We start from the raw sequence: 20,302 nt of genomic DNA on the forward strand, positions 1-20,302 counted from the left end.
TAATCGTGTGGTTTACTCCCCTCCGAGCGTTTTCAACGCGAAATAAGTTATATGTTCGGCGATCCATTCCCATTTCCAGAAACAACAGCAAAAATAAAAACAAACAAACGATGAAAAACAAAAACAAAGAAAATCCAAAAAAATTGTATCTGATTGTTATACGAGGATATTCACTTTGTTGAATAAGACAGGTAACGCACACATTCACGAAAAGGGGAGAGATAGTTGTTGACACGTAATGTTGATTAAGAGAGGGAGAGATAGAGAGGTAGATGGAGGGGGGGGGGAGAGAAATATGCAGACAGACGAAATCAGATATTTATAAATGGCTATACAAATAGAGTTCGAGGAGAAAGATGGATGGATAGATAGATAGATGGATAGATAGATAGATAGATAGATAGATAGATTGATAGATAGATAGATAGATACATAGATAGATAGATTGATAGATAGATAGATAGATGGATGGATAAATAGATATAGATGGATAGATAGATAGATGGATGGATGAATAGATAAAGATGGATAGATAGATAGATGGATGGATGAATAAATAGATAGATAGATATAGATAGAAAGAGAGAATGGTGGGAGGGGACGAATATCGGGAGACTGTGACAGAGGTGAAAGTGCACACAGGGAAGAATTTTCCTGCAGGGTCATGACGTCACGGAATGACAGTTCCCCGAAGGGATTGGTTATCTGCGGGGAGGTTGCTAAGGTGGCTAATTTCGAAAGCGGAAGTGAACTGCGCGAAGTCGATGCACCGTGTACAGAAAGGACACATGCAGTGTCATGCACTCAGTGCTCCGGTACATTCTCGTTAGCATACTGTCTTATGGTTAAATTTATAACGGGAACATCTTCCTTGGAATTTTTCCTTTAAGACTAGAACATCATCATAATTATCTCTAAACTCTCAGGTTAAGAAGGAAGAGACAGTGGAATCGGAAACCTAGGGCCAAAGTCATTCAAGTTACATCTAGGATGCAGTCCCGATTTTTTTCGTCTTCTTAGAACGCCTAAAAACATAATTGCACATTGTGACTGTAATTGAACGGATTTCAATGGAATGATGAGAACATGTGGAATTTTTCAGAATCTTATTGAGACCAAGGATATCAACTGAGAGAGCTTTGTGTCAACTATGTGTTGGAAATTACTTAATGCCGAAGCCGATGGGTTACTTATTTGATTTGAAGAGTAAACTTTGTTAAAATTTTGTTGCATCTTTGTCTAAAGTTTTAACACCTAACAGCAGTCAAAAACCACCAATGGTATCGGAAGTGAACCACGCCCATTATCAGAGAGGTCAACCCTATTGTCTTTCCTGCATTCCTCGTTTAATCATTTTTTTTTTTTTTGCTCGGCATTTTCGCCTTTATTACCATGTTGAGCAATTAGTATAATGATTTGCGACAAAACGCTCTCGCAAGATTTCCGGTACAACTCGAGGTAATCGCTCTCTGGGCAAACCATAATTTGAATTCCTCTTTGTCATTCTTGATTAAAATCACCTGTCAATTTGGAATACTGCTCGATGGTGTTTCCCCCGCCTGTCTTATTCGTTGTTTCAGACTGCTAAGCACTATCTCATATCATAACACGGTAGCACCGTATTTCGCAGAACGTTGCACGAATATTTGGGAGAACCATGTTGTATTGAGTGAATCACATCCATGTTTGCCTATACTTGATTGTGATATTTATCTTCAAAAACCCATTGGAAATGATATCTTGAATCGATATCGGTTTTTTTTCCTTTTCGGTAAAAAAATCTAGCTCGCCATGATACATGTATGATAAAGGTGTTTAGTGGAATTCGTGTAGCTCGCCTATGATGGAAACCACCGTGCCAAATATGGCATGGCAAAGTGCGAAAGCCCTACAGCGCCACACCTCGGCCGTGTTATGTTAGCAGCAGTAACTCAAGGGGAACTATTATTACCCCTCGCACCGATGAGAGATGCGACGGTGCAAAAAGCCAATTATGCGCTGCAGTCGACTTTTTAAAGCAATAATAGCAGGCATAGGAAGAAGAAAGAAGACATAAAGAAAGAACAACAATGCCGAGGGGGGAGATTTGTCGCCTGTTTTCAATCGCGAGAAACCTAGAGCTGTTTGCAGTTACCGGGGAATGGATAGATCATAATTTGATTTTTTTTTCTTCTTAATTTCAACACGAGCATAAATTTATGCGGCACTTCAACTTCAACCTACGTCAAGCTAAAGATGTCACAAAGCGGAATTAATAGCACATCCAAATTATACGTGTTATAATGCCAACGCGACATGGTATATAAAAAGAGTATACCAATGTTTCATTTCAACGGCATGCCTTGGAATGTGACGCACAGAGAGACCAGTCGTGTCGACTTATACGTGACTGCATTGAACAGCTGCCGCTGTTTACTAGATGCCTTGTAATAGCGACACTGTACAACCATTATAGCCTTCTTGAAATGCAATAAAGTGATTATGAATAGGCGTTCAAGGAGTAAGTCACAGAGAGATACCGTACATTAAGGTATATTAGTAATCAAAATGTTACAAACTTGCAATACCATAGTATTGTAAGTACGAAGTTCATTGAAATGAACATTCGAAAACAAGAAACATTATTGAAGGTTTAAAAATGTATACACGATGCCTATGAAAAAAAGTACCATAGCGATTTTTTCGTCAGTTTGATTATGTTCTGTTGTTCTGTTTTTTTGTTTTTATTTGGAGGGTTGTTTGTTTTGCTTGAATTTTTTGGTTGTTTTGCATGATTACAAACAGCTGCGTGCCATGTTGTTTAAAAGTGCTTTTAACCGACTCACAACAGGACGTCGGTTTGTAAATAAAATTTTGGAAACGTGGAAGTAAAATGTAGATTGATCTTGCTTCGAAACCAGTACATTAACCCTCTTTGATGTCAGTCACTCTTTGTGTTCAGTTTATGGCATGTGTATTGAAGAGGAGGGAATTGGATAGAAAGAATTGTGATCTACATTGAAGGTATAACGCCATAATTTGATGCAGGTCATCACGCTACTTGCATGACTTGGTCATTCTATCGAACTTGAACGCCACTATTGATTAAAAAAAATGTGTAAGAACAGAAAGAATAGGAAAGACAGGCTCTGAAGAGTTTTAGAGCACCAAAGAGCAATGAAGGTTAAATAGTCTCAATCTTGAGCATAATTTGCTCCTGTTTCAAAATTTAATCTCTTGTCAATAATATGAAAATAAACCCTCCCAATCCTTGATTGCTTAAATTGCATCACATTAATCTTCAGATTTTGGGACCACGTTAAAAACAGTTATACATTATGATAATGTCAATCTATCTCAAAAGTTGGACAGGGATCTGGGTAAAGCTATCCTGTCCTCGAGTGAGTGTGTGTTAGTAGAGATAATCCATGACGTTACCTTGTGACGTCACAATTTGCAGGGGATCCCCGAAAGGATCCGCTGGAACCAATTAGACGCTTCTATCACACTCAGCGTGCACTGTCTTTGGATTCAAGATGATTATTCATCTTGCTCGAGGATGAGGGGATGGGGGGTCGCATGCGGTAAAGTGCGGCAATCTTCAAAACCTTCCTAGGTCCGAACCCTATATGCCTCTAACCTGAGTAAGTTCAGGGAGGTGATATTGTCTTCTCACCTCTCTGGTAAGTCCCAATTAAGCCGAAGAGGAAAACATACAAAGAGATTACTTTTCGCTCATCGTTTTCCTTCAGATTGAACATCATTGTCAATGTCTATAATGATAGAGGTGAAATAGTCTCTGTGATAAATACAATGTATCTGCCTTCGTTCTTCATCTCCTTCTTCTTCTTCTTCTTTTTCCTTTTCCTCCTCCTCTTCTTCTTCTTCTACTTCTTGATCGTCATCATCTTCTTTTTCATCGTCTGAGTTCTTTTTTTTCTACTTCTCCTTCTTTTTCCTTTTCTACTTGTAGTTCTCCGACAGATATCAATTATAACAGGTAATAAGAATTGCTTGGTTAATAGCTTACAAACTGCCTTTGATGGAAGATTTTTGGAGATCGGCTGCTTGACGTAAGGAAGTTTGGGATCAGCCTTACCGACAATTACAATGGCACAACAACGCATTCCGAACTCTGAACACACACACGCACACACACACGCACACACACACACACACACACCCACACACATTAAACACAAGAGAACTATTATAGCAACAGAAAAAAAAATAATTGATAATCTCTATCCCAAGTTTCTGCCTTTGGTGATGTACAAAGGCCGACCCAGTGGAATGTCAAACAGTTTGCCCGACAAACGGTGTGGCCAAATGGTAGCATAGATAACGCAATATGTTTTCAGGGTGGCGGTGATGATAATCCAATATTGTAAGGTGAGGTAGCCTTCTGACGGTGGTGGGGGGGGGGGGGGAGGGGGTTGATCACATGTGCGGACGAAAACTGACCGGGATTATACTTTACGTTTTTATCTAATACTATGGTTATGAAATCATTGTATATCATACGGATACATGTATAACACACGCACGGATAGAATCACACACGAACTCACATATTATAATTCTAAATGATCTTAATGCAGTGTGTAAGTCAAGATAATCATCCAGACCAGAATAAAAAAAAAAATTGAAAAAAGAAATGTGTCTGCGCATGGCACTTTTGCTAAACCACCATTTTGTGTGCTTTGTGTGCCGAATACCTAATAGCGTTGCACACTCTGTCCAAAGCTCATGGTACCCCACCCAAAAAAAAAGTTTAAAAAAGCTTTCTCTGCTATATACATATTAATTACCAATTCACAAATTTCGACAGCCAGTCATGCATCAACGTTACCTGTATACCTCTAAAAGATCAAAATGAATCAAACTAAATTAAGCAAAAATACGAGAAATTGGTCGTTCAGCCGTCTTGTATCTTTTTCGTTTACGACTTCTTTCCTTTTTTATTTGTCAGTTCAAGGTGTGTTTAATGTTTGATGACGGCATTGTCAAAAATAAACGTATCCTCGTAATAATGGCTTTATTTCATAATTGTAATACGGAATATTTTAAGTTCTGATGAACCTCTTCGAAATACACTACTCTATATGCAATTACATCTCTTTCCTTTTCTCTGTCTGTCACTCTGTCTGTCTCTTTGTCTGTTTGTCTGTCTGTATCTCTGTATATATGCATATATACACAATATACACATTCATATGCATACATACACACACATACAAAAATTATACACATAAGATACATCTTTATATGTAAATGATTTACTTGCATAGCTGTATAACTGTGTATACAATATACATGGAATGCACACTCTCTTGTTATACATAATTATTCATTCAGTTATATCTCGAAATATCTACACAAAGGACTGTCTTTGTATATTGATCATCATGCTCGTGATTTCGGCTATTAAGGCGCATTATTCATGATGCAAAGGAACGAAATCATAATACACATCATGGGGGCGAGAGTATAATAGTAAAGGGAGGATGGTAAGGGATTCACCGAGGAGCTCCGGTGAAGAAACGCACCATTAGCCATCAGGGTCCGACGGCGAGTTGTCCTGTAATAGATAAACAATACGTAAATCACGGGCCGAACATATACAATCTCCTCCTACCTCTCATTTATACCAGTCATTGTATTCCCATGTATTCTCTCCTCCCTCTCTCCCTCTCCCCTCCCTCTCCACCCCTCAGTCTCTCTCATGCTCTCTCCTTCTCTTATCTAACCCCGCAATTCTCATTCACTATTTACAATATTGTGCAACCTCTTTGTATGAGGCCAAGAAATTATGATAATTTCACCTCCAGATGGTACCCAGTTGTGTGGTGTGGGATTAAGATGCGCATCAGACATATCACATCGACTTTAGCAATAAGCAGTATACTATAGCCAAACGCGGAGAATATTATACATATACAAATTCATATAATACATTTCATTTCATTTTATTCAATTTCCGACAAAGGTATACAATACAATATGACATTTGCAAATACAAAACCTTGAGTACAATGTGACAACTTTTGCATATTCAAGCGAAATTAATGCAGATCATTTTCTTTTTACAATAAAACAAAACTTAGTTGAAGGAAACGCATATACTATAATTATATTAGGCAAACTGTAACTGAATCGTATCAACATGATCAAGGAAAAATGACGGAAGTGGAGGGAAGTACTAAAACGCCTTGCTTGTAGAATGCAGTCCCCTCGCGAGTAGTAAGTATAGTAATAGTCAAACGAAACGATAAGACAAATTGCCTAGGAAATTAAGGGAACATATCAATTATTCTATCCAGCTATCATCAATCTATCTATCTATCTATCTATCTATCTATCTATCTGTCTATCTATCTATCTATCTATCTATCCATCTATCTATCAATTTACTTATTTGTTCATTTGTTTATCTATTCATTTTATTCATTTATTTACGCAATTTTTATTTATCTATTTATTTATTTATGTATTCATTCATTCATTCATTTTATTCATTTATCTATCTATCTATCTATCTATCTATCTATCTATCTATCTATCTGTCTATCAATTTATCTATCTATCTATCTATTTGTATATAGAGAGAAAGACAGAGAGGTAGTGACAAGAGGTGAACGGGGAGGGAGAGAACATGTCATATATACGCGGGATCTCTATTCAGTGAAATCTAACTACACTATAATAGCCGCATAAACATTGGATGCTGCTCCCGTTGCTCAACTTCGATGACTGTTAGTGTATAGTCCTGATGAAAATGGACATTATATAGACCAGGGAACCAGTTCACCATCAGAAAAGGGTTTTCGAAGATTCACTGTACGTGATGAGAACTGATAGACTGCTTTCTCCGCCCCCTCTCTTTATCTCTTACGTTATAATTCCCATCGCGGTTATTAACGATCCTTTTCCCCAAACGTTTATGGAATAAAGGGGGGAAAAATAAAATGTCAGCGGCCCCTTAATCGCCCGTATCGCTGCGTGAGCGAATCTACATTGATCGGCCATGGAAACGGACGTCCCGCCGACTCCCAATAATGGCGGCCACTTGTGTTTATCTTCTCATGGACAGATCGAGCGACAGGCGGCGGGGAATTGATGTGAATTATTATTCATCTCCCCTCCCGTCCCGTCGCGGTTGCATCTACTGTTGATTCCCTGCGCATTCTAAGCTCCTAGGCACAAATTGTTCAAAGTCACGTGCATTACCGAAATCGACCATTGTTTTGCTTTCTTCTGTCGATATAGACAGCAGCGTTGAGCAAGGGAGAACAAAAGCACCATTATATTGGAGCAATGATTGATCGTTATATTATGCTCTATAGGGAACGCTAAAGGGACTCCCCAAGGAACATCATACCGAATCATAACGATTCTATTTTTTAATGCCATCATTTTGCCACATAATTTGTGAACAGTTTTTGTCTAATATTCATATCAATCATTTCATATTCATATAGATACCTAATTCATTCATTTCGTTTTTTATTATTTGTGACTCTGCACCTCAAAACAAACAAAAAGTCGCCAGACATGAATTTTTAGTTAAGACCATATTCTGAAAGAGCAGACTTTAAGCTTTAAAATGATGCATATCTCAAATCAAATGGACTCTCCTAACTTACCTAAATATTGGAAAGAAAGCACAAACTCAGGAAAAGTGTAAACTGAGAAAAGAGGCTCTGAAGTACAGTGTCTATTCAAGCGCTTAATCTTTACCAAACCGTGCTGGGTGTGCGATGAATGGGACAAAAAACAGGAAGTAAACCACCACAGTAACAACAATGAAGGAATTATCAAATTAAACTGAAATTAGGAATGCCTCATTAACACATTCTGTCCATAATCAATTCCAACTTTCAAAGCAGTAGCACTATCCTTTCAAAAGTTATTAGAGTTGAAAGTGAAGAGTGTGGACAAGGTTTTTCAGAAATGAAAAAGGGATTCTAAAGACACACCTAATCACACTATTCTACCAAAAATGTTCGAGATAAACTGCTAAAAAAACACACTTTCCTGCCCGTTTTATGATACCAACTTTTAGCATAATGTAAAAGAAGACCCGCTCTTTCAGAAAATATGAAAAAGTCAAGTTCGGCTAGGTTGACCCATTTCACTTATTTTCAGTCCTCACGCAAAATCAGTGTGTGCGACTTTATGTTCGTTTTGAGGTGCACGGTCACATTTTGTCTATCTACGCATTTCTATACTTTCTAGACAGCCTATGAACATTATGCATTTTGTTCTTTATTCTTGTACAGATACATCCGTGTTTTATATGTGTTCAGTGTATATGTATGGAGGCGACATTCTAAAAAAGGATATTATATATTATATATACATATATGTTTATATATACATATATATATATATACATATATATATATATATACATATATATTACATATATATGTATATATATATATATATATATTCATTTATTATTATTTTTTTTAGAATGTCGCCTTCATATCCCTTTCGGTAAAGATTTAGAGTTGTCATCTTTTAAGAATAATCTTAAATAAGTAAAGTTGAAAACTTTTCCAGTGATCATAATCTGGAGTTTTAATAATAAGGTTCATTATACCTGTAGTGCACTATGCTATCTTTCGAAGATGTGAATATAATTATGTCGTGTGAATTGTGAGCAAAATGAGAAGAATTATGTAGATACCCGTGTATAGCACACTATGACCTGACCTAGAGGTACACGTGTATAGCACACTATGACGTGACCTGGAGGATGAAATGTAATTGTCACTGAGCAATCCTATCGACCTAAACCTACCCTTTTTAATGGGTCCCTCCATTTTTCGATATTTTGTGTAATGTTGTATCGTCTATATCACTTCAGTCAATTTTCATTACAACATTATTTGTTACCCCAAGTTTCAACAATTAGTATGTTTTCTCAATTTAATTTGTTTGATTATATGTAACCTTATTCTCTGTTACCAAAGAAAGTGAAATGTTTATGTTCTTTTCGAAAAATGAAATTAAGTTTGAAATGAATTGAATTGAAGTGATTAGTTTGATTCGTTGAAATGTGTAATGGCCGTGGATCTTTTCTACTAAGTCTACATACACTGTAGTTGCTTTTTCGAAACTTTAAGGACATGTGTGTTTCTAAATCCCATGATCGTCACTTACTGTCAGTAGCATTTGACGGTGTGTGTGTGTATGTGTGATGTGTGTGTGTGTGTGTGTGTGTGTGTGTGTTTCTGCCCTGAAACTCATTTTACACACCACTTTGAAGCGTAAGGCTGATTGAATTATGAAGCTCCTTTTAGCGTTGTTCTTGCTGTGCTCATGCAATGGTACGTTTGTGTACGTAGAGATGGATAAGAAATAGATAGATAGGTAGATAAATAGAGAGAGAGAGAGAGAGAGAGAGAGAGAGAGAGAGAGGGAGGGAGGGAGAGAGAGGGAGAGAGAGAGAGAGAGAGAGAGAGAGAGAGAGGGAGGGAGAGAGTGGGTGGGGAGGAAGGTAGGGAGATAGCGGATTCCTGTGAAAGTGTCACCTGTAACAGACTGTACACGCGTAAACAGTTCCATTAGTCCATTAGCCCACAAGGGATCAACCTCGACTAAACCTGGAAGATATTCATGAAGAAACACATGCATGCTATCTTGGAAGGCACGCAGCTTGTTAAACCTTGCCCCCTCAAACAGGATGAGTATGCGGTAAGCAACACAGGTTTGGAGGAATGGCCACGGTTAGCCTGTTTTTCTGCAGTAACGAGATTGCATGGACCCTTTAATGTGTTGACTAATACATTTTAACGCCACTTCAGGTGTGGCCCCTCAGCCAGTGTGCAAAAGGCGAAGTGCTATATGGAGAAAAAGAATTAAGAAGTAGCAAAGTATAAGATGTTATTAAAGATGACAAAAAAAAAAACTCATTAAAACAATTTTGCTTGTGTGGTGATGATGATGATAGATGATAATAGTGATGAAGACAATAATAATGATAATAATAATGATAACGATAATGATAATGATAATGATACGAATAACGATACTTATACCTTATAGTATTACTACAACTACTATATGCTACTACTACTGCTACTACTACTACTACTGTAAATAATAATGATAATAATAATGATAATCATAACAGTGATGATAATGACAATAATTATAATGATAAAAAACAACAAAGAAGAACAAGAATAAGATGAAGAAGAAGGAAGAAAATGATAACAACTAGAACATGTAGAAGGAGAAGAGAAGACGGAGAACAAGGTGTTGGAGGATAAAGTGAAGGAAGGAGTAGAGGAAAATCAAAAAAGAAAGAGAGATAGAAAAAGAGGGAGAGGGAGAGAGAGAGCTTTCAACGTAAATCGGATCAGCCCATTAGGCACACGAATTATAGCACGGTTGATCACGTTGATCAGCGTAATGGTTTTAGCCCAGTTATCATAGCCTCTGCATGACCCGGAAACGTGCCCTCAAGTTCTCTATAGGAGAAGGACCCATACAGATAGATAGGCAGGTGAAAGATGTATAAGACCTATAGGGCAGTTTCAATTAAATCACGAACGTACGTATACATGTACTTTGTACCCTACATACATACATAGAAATGCATACATACATACATACATACATACACACACAAACACACGCATACACACTTAAATACACACACATACACCGATTGAGAGACGCAACTCATTTACAGAGACAAACATAATCATACATACACACTCGCACACATACATTATTGGATGTATGCACATTGCATAATCACGCAAAAAACAAACAAACGAACAAACAAACAAACAAACATACATACATACATATATATACACTCGCAATCATGGTGATGTTCGTTATTCTAATTCAGGCGCCTTTATCCAAAAATAAGATAACTTTCAGAATAGCGAACTGTAAGTTGTAAATGCAACTTCGATCCTCTAATGCTTTTTTTTTCCCTGTCTATTAACCTTACCATAATGGGGTGAAAACATAATCTATGCTACCAAGTCTATTTTCCATTCTATGATTATATTGATATAAAGTTCATCTCTTACTTTATTGATGGGAGATAAAGAAACAGGGACAGTAAGGGAAGGGGGTCTGATTGAGCGGTGAATGCTTATCCACCTTGCCATACTATTCGAATCCCTGTTTGCATAAAGATGGATAAGCAAAGAAATTTCTAACATGGTCAAAATTTCTTTGCGAAAAGAAAAACTGTTGGCGACAATAAAAACTGACTGCAAACTTGCCTGGAACAGTTTGTGAATCCTGACGAAACCCCAACATTCACTACGTTTGCAACCATTCACCGGAAACTCTTTTTATACCAAGCTGATTTTGGCACACTATATAGTGCGACGTACGTTAAACGGTTTTCATTGTCGCAGGCAGATTGCTAATTTGATTGGAACTGTTTATACGAACAGTGACACAATCTAAAATTTCTTGCGGGCGCTGTGGCATAGTGGATAAGACTCCCGACTCCCGATCGGAGGACCCGAATTCGAATCCCACCCAGTGCTTACGCCCTTGAACAAGATGTTTTTTGCCCACTATGTCCCTCTCGACCCAGGTGTATAAATGGGTACCTGGCAATGCTAGAGTAATAATAATAGCAGGGCCCTCTGGTATAGAGCAGTGGCAACACTGAAGAGGCTACCCTGGGTTGATAAGTCATTATTATTATTATTATTATTATTATTATTATTATTATTATTATTATTATTATTATTATCATTATTATTATTGTTATTATTAAAATTTCTAAAATTCGCTATGCGTCCGCAAATATTCGCCGCTCAGTATGATACCCCTTTAGATAACCTTGTTGTCCTACTTGCCCTTCATAATGAAATAGAGAAGGTACAATTCAAACAAGTTATTGGTATTGGGAGATAAAGCAAATATAGCTACTCCAGAGGGTGCTTCCTTCGAGTAGCTCCTCAAAGAAATAACGTCAACTTTGTTTAAATCCTACTATGTACTCTTAAAAACATGTAGATACGGTTCACAGGTATAACCAACTCTCAGTGACATGTAGACGTAAACCTGGGTTGTATTAGTCCCACGTGACACGAAATACGCCCTCAAATGAATGACATTGTCTGTCAGTTCAGAATTAGGTCATGTGTTCGGCAACCGGTATCGCTGGCAGGGTTTCCGTTTCATTGCTGCTTTATCTTTACACGGGCCAAGTATCGCCTGTCTCCAATATTAGACCACATACAAATTCCTCGCGCCGAAATGGGAACGGACAAGCTATTATGGCTTGAGGCGAAGTCTGCTATTGCACTCATAGGTCAAAAGGTAAACTCTCCTGAGAAAAGACGCATACACACACACACACACACACTCACACACAAACACACACACACACACACACACACACACACACACACACACACACACACACACACGCACATTATACATGTATATAGGCCCATAGTGGGATATTTACATTGTATACCCACTTTGTCCTTAAAATCGTGAATACATCAAAACATTCAACAGTTTTGTAGCTTGAGAAATGCGTATCAGATATCAATAAAGAAGTCACTGGTGTGTGTTCTAACATGAAAGACAAATTCTTTTTCATTACCTTCTGTTTGAGTAATCGAAGCTTATAAAATGTTCTGCAATTAACAACTTCATTTACCCGATCGAAGCATGTCATATTGTTTACCTCTAGCGTCATCTGCACACTGGAGCAGATATGAACTATTTCTTCTTTGTTAAATTTAACATGACGATTGTGTTTGTAAGCAGGTTTACTTTTTTTGTCGTTCATTTGTAGATTTGGGGCAAGAATGAAACATTTGTAAAGTTTATAAGCCTTCCTTCTGTCCTGTTACTTTCCGTTTTCTCCCTTTTCTTCTTCATTAATTTTGTTCCTATTCTTCTCCGTCGCATTATCGCCGTTCACTCAACCCGCTTATTGGCCCAAAATGTTCCTGTTTCCGTTTTTCCCCCAAATCCTTCATTTCGTTCTCATCAAGAAGGGACACTTTTTGTCATTACGACTTCTTTACATTATTTTGTCTCCTTCCTTCTTTTTACTTTTCCCCTTTTTATTATCATACTCATCATCATCGTCATCAATCTGTCTCTCTGAATTTTTCTTCCAGTAAACTCTGCTCTTCTTTCATTCATTTTGTTTCATTTATTCCATTTATCAAGTTTCTACACAAGTTAAAGTAACACATAAATTTTCATTATGTAAAGACTATGATAACATAAACATGAAACAAAATCAATCAAAATCAATCTCAAGAATATTACATTCATGGAAAATGTGTGCGGTAGGAACTTACATAAAAGCAGATGTTTGTGAGTGTTGCTCTCATCGGTCTTTTCGAATATATACCGCTTGTAATAAAGTGTTTCTCAAAAGTGAAGACGCAAACTGAAAACTATTTATTCTCTGTGCTTTCTCTGTATGATATCTCCTCCCCCCACTTCTTCAGTGCGCAGGAGGCACGATTCTCGGCTTCGCCATCTGGGTACGCTTCGACGAGAACTCGCTCAAACAGCTCCCAGACGACAGCGGCATCAGCATCTATGGCGGAACCTACGTACTCATGGCCGCTGGGGGCGCCATCATGGTGGTGGGTTTCTTCGGCTGCTGCGGCGCCATTCGGGAGAGCATCTGCCAGCTCTCAACGGTAAAGCGATCCATCGAGTGTCGATGATGATGATGAAGATGCAATATTGATAGTGATCAGGGGCGGATCCAGGAATTCCGTAAAGAGGGGGCGCCTTTACAAAATTAAAGGGGGCGGGGGGGGGGGGGGGCGCACGCACCCTACCCCCATTTTTTTACTTTTATTTCTTTTGTTTCACAAAAGATAAAAAAAAGGGGGTGCGTGCGCCCGGACCACCCCGCCGGGATCCGCTACTGGTGATGATGGTGATGATGGTGATGATGGTGATGATGGTGATGATGATGATGATGGTGATGATGGTGATGATGGAGATGGTAATGATAATGACGATGGAGATAGTGATATTAGCGATGTTGGAGGTTATGATGGTGGTGATGGTAATGATGACGGTGGTGATGCTGCTGATGATGATAATGAATATGGCAATAATAATAGCACTGTTTATAGCATTGAATATTTAGGACCTAAAGAAAAATGTAATAATTGTGTGTGCATTATTTCTATTCATAATTGTAATAGAAAATAAAATTTCCATTGATTCGGGCCCTTGAAAAGCCCTTATTACCATCTTAATCAATATTGATTTTTATATTTACTGTTATTTACTGTTTCACTGTTATTGTAAATGTCATCTCTATGAATATAAGCTCTGGTGCAAATGAAGTCATTGTATACTATCAATAATATCATCATCACTGCCATTATCACCATGCAATATTATTAGACATAAATCAGTTTAGACTGGATGTAACCTAAAGTATAATGTGTGTTTCATAATGTTTAAGTACTACCTAAAAAAGTAACTCCTTTCATAGCCATTAGTGATGCTGCAAACTATAAAAAGGAAAAGAGGCAAGCAAAACGAATGTACAAACAATCAATAAAACATGACAAATCTCACCTCCTTATCATTCTAATTGCACTGTTTAATCATTAGCTACCGGAATAATGTCAACACGACACTGTTTCAAGCACGTTTACTATGCGTGTGAAAAAAAACAAACATTGTATAATAAAAATACTGTGATACTCTGACACTATGAGTATCGCTTGCCTTATACGGGCAAGAATCAATGCAAAAAGAAAGAGCAAGTATTTTGGTGCAGTATGCAAAAGCTGTATTCGTTTTCCTACTGTCTTTACGTTCTTTCTCCGTCAGTATTTCGTCATCGTGTTCGCGATATTCTGCGCCGAGATCGGCGTCGGCATCTGGGTCTACCTGGAGAAGGAGGAGATCGGCAACGAAGTCGGCGACTACTTCGTGTCCATGGTGGAGGAAAAATACGTCGGTGACGTGTCGATACAGCTCATGGTCGACATCACGCAACGAAGGGTAAGATTACATCATTTTCACCGCCACCACAACGGCAGAAAAGGTGGGGAATCCCTAAAGAAAAATATTAATGGCGAGTAATAATGATTTATGAATATGATAATGTTATATTACAACTAGTTGTAACAACTACGCATAAGAACAGACCTCCCAACCTTTCTGACTGAAAAATATGGATGATTTGGCTCAAAAGTAGGAAAGAAAGAGCAGTCCCCATAAGTAAATTATCCAGAAAAATAAGAAACTCCTCTTGAAACAAGAGCCGGGAATGGACAGAATTAAGATTCTTTCCTCCAAAGTCAGTATGGTTGGGAGGTGTGATTTAACCTTTTAATGTGTGCACTGAGTGCAAATTGGCACACAAATTCTTTTGCGTTGTACACATAAAGTCACTGGCACACGGCAGTTTATGGAATGTTTGATGGGCGGGAAACAATAGGCGTCTTTTGCTGTAAAACGTCTTCTTTGAGGATGGGGGCAGTGGATATCTTCACGATCGCCTGTGAATATCGTCTACAATGTTATCTGCTTTTCGACACTGCTCTGTTCGTTAACGATGCGAATGTTGTTACCTTTCGCCTGTAACCCCAAAGTAACGAATAAGGTATATTGTTTTTACTTCCTGATACACTTTCTGCAAAATTTATATGGATGCATGCATATAGATATAAACATTACAAATACTTAGTTTCCAAAATATTCATAGCAAAGTCACAGAGGAGTGAGGCCAAATAGGGTGTAGAGGTCCTTGAAAACAAAACAGGTAAATTTGCCATTCGATGTAATCAAAGATGACATTGTAGTTTGTCTTTCACGAGAAAAATATAAAGCTGGTATCTCACTGAGCGGCGAACGTTTGTGAACGTAGCGAATTTGAGATTCGCCAACTTTTCTGACGAATGTTTGCGAAAAATCAAGGTTCGCTTCTGCCATTAGCGACAGTTAGCGACTTTTAGCGATGTTTAGCGACAATTAGCAACACTTTAGCGAATGTTTGCGAAAGTGTTTGCGAAACGCAGGTGGCGACTATTAGCGAATGTTAGCAAATGTTAGCGACAATTTTGCAAATGTTAACGACAGTTTTGCAAATGTTAGCGACAGTTTTGCAAATATTAGCAACTGTTTGCAAATCCTTTGCGACAATTTTGCGAATGTTCTTGGACCTAGAAAAGTACCAGGCGATTATGTATAGTCAGACCCATAAAACGAACTTAAAAACTTCCACTGAATTCAGATCTCTTCTGACAACCGTTCAAGATGGATTTCCAGGATATGGAAATAAATTTCTGCCAAGAAGAGGCTCAAGGTGTTGCTATCCTTGAAAAGCTGCTTTGTCAGGCTGCTGCTACAGCTATTGTGCAGCATAAGAGAAATGAAATAAAGAAAAACAAGGAAGGAAGAAGAAAAGAAAGACTGTTTGGGTCAGAGAGTGGTTGTTGCAGAGGACAGACTTGCAGCAATTACATGATGGAGATGTCAAGAGCTTCAAGAACTTCCTTAGAGTGGAACCTTGTCTGTTTCAGAAGCTTTCATATAGAAACCATATGGTTACTTGTTCGCTAGCAGTGGCGAATCAAATAAAAATGTTAGCGACACCGTATTACGACCGTTTGCGAATTCTTACAAGTGTTTTGCGAATGTTTGCAACTGTTAGCGAAAATACAAATTCGCAAAGGTTCGCAAAGAAATTTTGAACATGTTCAAAATTTCTTTGCGACAAGAAAAACTGTTTGCGACAATAAAAATTTTCTTGCGACTGTTAACGAACCTTTTGCAACCCTTTACGAACCGTGGCGAAATCCCAGATTCGCTACGTTCGCAAACGTTCGCCGCTCAGTGAGATACCCCCTTTAAGGCAAAACCAAAATCGGATCGACCAAACACTTGTTCCCGTCTCTCCGTCTGTGTGCATACATCCTTGAAATTGTTAAATTAGTATTGTACATTTCCCTTGGTTTATAGTGGATTAAGCATATCAAAGCGATATAAAATCTATTGCTTATGCAATGTGATTTCCATAAGCTCTTTAATGAACTCCTGTACGAATATTCATTCCCCCAGTTCAAATGCTGCGGGGCTAACGGTCCGACTGACTGGACTGATTCTGGCCAGATGATCCCCGATTCCTGTTCCTCAAACTGTACGGAATGCGAGGACGTCGGGGAGTACGAATCCTACGAAGTGGTGAGTGTGTTTATCATTATCCCTTGGCTTCTACATCAATTTCTGTCTACAAATCTCTCAATAACGGTGTGCCTATAATTATGCATACGTCACAGCCACTGCTCATGAATATTCACAATAGCTATGCGTTTAGCGACTTAAATATAAAGAGGAATGTATGAAATGACAGGATGGCCGAATCGGGGGCTGTGAGTTAGTTGGAATTGGTGGTTCCGGTTATGATTCGTTCCAATATTGTTAATGGAATGATGATTGACAAATAATTAAAAAGTAATGTCACAAGGCCACGACAGAAATGTTCCTGCTGAAAAGAACACAGCGTCTCTGAGTCACAGTGTGTAACCATAATAATGAAACGCGGTGTGACATCTCTTTATACAGTTAAATTTGAGTGTTATGACATTGCGAACACGCTGTGAATCATAATTTCACAGTTTGAATAAAACATTAATATGCGAACTCCCTGTGTGAAAAACCACACCGCAGCTTGAAATCACGTTGACATTGTTAAATTAGAGCTTTTTCATAATACTAGTAGTCCACTATGAGAGCACATTGTGAACACACTGTGGGACTCTGCGTTCTTTCCAGCAGAGATAATAATAATGTTCGTCTTTCTGCATTTATACTTTCTCCCCCTATATCACAATTACATCTTTTTTTTTTTTAACGAATTCATAATACGGGGATTAACCCCTGTAAACACGTGCAAATGTGTACATATCATATTGAATCGCTTATCCACCGCTTGGGGGCCCTTATCTCATTTTTCTTTCTTCGCCTTACGACTTCTCTTTCCTTTGGCACCATTTTTTTCGTGTCTTTATTCCAACAGGGATGTAAACCGAAGATTATCGGATTACTTCAGCAAAATCTGTATATAGTTGGAGTGGCAGTTACCACAGTTGCACTTGTAGAGGTAAGGAGATTTGCCTTTTGGTGTAATAACGTAGAATCCTCATTACATTCGACTATGCTTCAAGGAGATATCTTACTCCTTTTTCATTGGGAATTTTCCCAAAGGTATAAATATTGTCTGCTGCAAGCATTTTTTTCTTTTCAGTTGAGAGCAGCAAAATCAAGAATGGTGAAATGGATTCAGTAATTCATTTGTTGGAATTCTTCGTGACATGGCGACACAATCATAATCGAATTTGATAAAGAGATTCATTACAACGATAATAAACTTAGTTTCCAGAGAGTGACATAAAGTATAAACTATCACAAAGATATTCTGTACATTTCACGCTCATTGTATAGTTTTAAGAAGGAGCTGTTCTTGCTCATGAATGAACTACGGTGACTCCCGGCCAATCACCAGATTGCTGGTTCGAGTCCCGTAGCTGCAGCGGTGCCGTTGTGCCCCAATAGATAGACAAGATATTATTTTCAGCCTCATTGCGTAGTCATGTGAAGGGGAGTAAGACCGTTGGTCACGTGATTGCTTCCTTACAAACACTCCTTGCTAATATTCCTTTCAGTAGTCATGCAAAATAAATTCAAAATGATTCAATCCAATAAAAACACAAATCGTCAATTATTGTGGTATTACGATAATGAAACAACTGATGTGACGCTCTTTTGTTGAAGGCATCGTATTTCCTTCGGAGCATTCCCTTTGCTCGATGCGAGGTTATCTCACTGACATTCTCATTTTCATTTAACATAGTAAAGCAAAGTTCATTGATCTCGTGATCAAAATTTTACTACCAATAATCATTATTTTTACAACTCTCTTGCAACGACGTGAAAAGAGCCCTCACCAGCAACGGCGTAAATCCGTACTGAGGAGTGGGGGGGGGGGGGGGGGGGGATGATCGGCGATAGCCACCATCACCACGATTACAAGCCCATAACCGGACCGGCGCAGCCCTTGGGGGGGGGGGGGGGGGGGGGGGGGGAAGCTTGCCCCCCCCCCCCCACACACACACACTTTACAGGGATCAAATGTCCCACTCTTTTCCATGCAAAGTGGGAGGGAAGTGGCAGCAAAAATATGAAGACTTTTTACCCACGCCGATGAAAATCGGCAGGGGGTTATGTAAAGGGTTCCGTATGTTTGTTTGTTTGTTTGTTTGTTTGTTTGTTTGTTTGTTTGTTTGTTTGTTTGTTTGTTTGTTTGTATGTTTGTTTGTTTGTTTGTTTGTTTGTTTGTTTGTTTGTGTACAAGATAACAAGAGAACGGGTAAACGGATTTGCACGAAATGTTCAGGGAATGTTTGGATATTGACAGGAAAGAATCGATTAGATTTTCGTGATAATCGGTTGACCCTTGCAAATTCTGTGTGACCTTGAAGTTTTGACCCCATGGTATAGTGACCATTCCGAAAATTTCCCGTTTCTCACTTTGCGATTTTCCGCTACCATACGAAGACATAAACTCCCCAACGATCCGACTTCGCTGCTCAAATGTTCGTAAGAATTCCGAAATTTACGTTTAGGCCTATTTGAGGGACTATGTCCTTCTAGATTTATGAAAGTTCGTTCTCCGTCATCACAAACTGGCCCGTATTTTGATGATTTTTCAAATTAACATTGATTGTTTTTTTCGTTGGAGGAGCATTTTGCTCGGTCGCAGTCACACTGCACGATATGCGCGCTCAATGTCAATGCGTGTGCAAGGCCGCTGAAAATGCATCGCGCTCTACACTGTTGGTGCAAAATTGCACCGGGGACGTTGCGGCGCTCGTTGGTGGCCGAATACTGGTGCAGTAGACATTTGCATTCAACCCTTGCATTGAATAATTCCCGTAGACACTAATCATAGGGGTAATTGCCTAGGGGGTACGTAAATTTTGTTTTTCTTTTTTGCTTTTGTGGATACCATCAAAGATCGTACACTCATACGACCTTTGATATTTGATGATTTTTTCAAATTAACATTGATTGTTTTTTTCGTTGGAGGAGCATTTTGCTCGGTCGCAGTCACACTGCACGATATGCGTGCTCAATGTCAATGCGTGTGCAAAGCCGCTGAAAATGCATCGCGCTCTACACTGTTGGTGCAAAATTGCACCGGGGACGTTGCGGCGCTCGTTGGTGGCCGAATACTGGTGCAGTAGACATTTGCATTCAACCCTTGCATTGAATAATTCCCGTAGACACTAATCATAGGGGTAATTGCCTAGGGGGTACG

The 20,302-nt window shown here is 38.7% G+C and overlaps 1 protein-coding gene across 1 annotated transcript in view; it reads left to right on the top strand.

The window, feature by feature from the left end:
- The window catches only part of LOC139732365 (CD81 antigen-like), a 61,364-nt gene that overhangs the window by 35,165 nt on the left and 5,897 nt on the right, over positions 1-20,302 (top strand). Inside the window, exons 2-5 of the mRNA XM_071643231.1 lie at positions 13,452-13,649; positions 14,809-14,982; positions 17,044-17,166; positions 18,002-18,085. Of these exons, the coding sequence (XP_071499332.1) occupies positions 13,452-13,649; positions 14,809-14,982; positions 17,044-17,166; positions 18,002-18,085 (579 nt within the window). The remainder of the gene's footprint in view (positions 1-13,451; positions 13,650-14,808; positions 14,983-17,043; positions 17,167-18,001; positions 18,086-20,302) is intronic.

Source organism: Diadema antillarum, unplaced genomic scaffold (assembly GCF_040938485.1).
Source record: "Diadema antillarum isolate AM-2024a unplaced genomic scaffold, OU_Dant_1.0 seq00000415_RagTag, whole genome shotgun sequence".
Lineage (NCBI taxonomy): Eukaryota > Metazoa > Echinodermata > Echinoidea > Diadematoida > Diadematidae > Diadema > Diadema antillarum.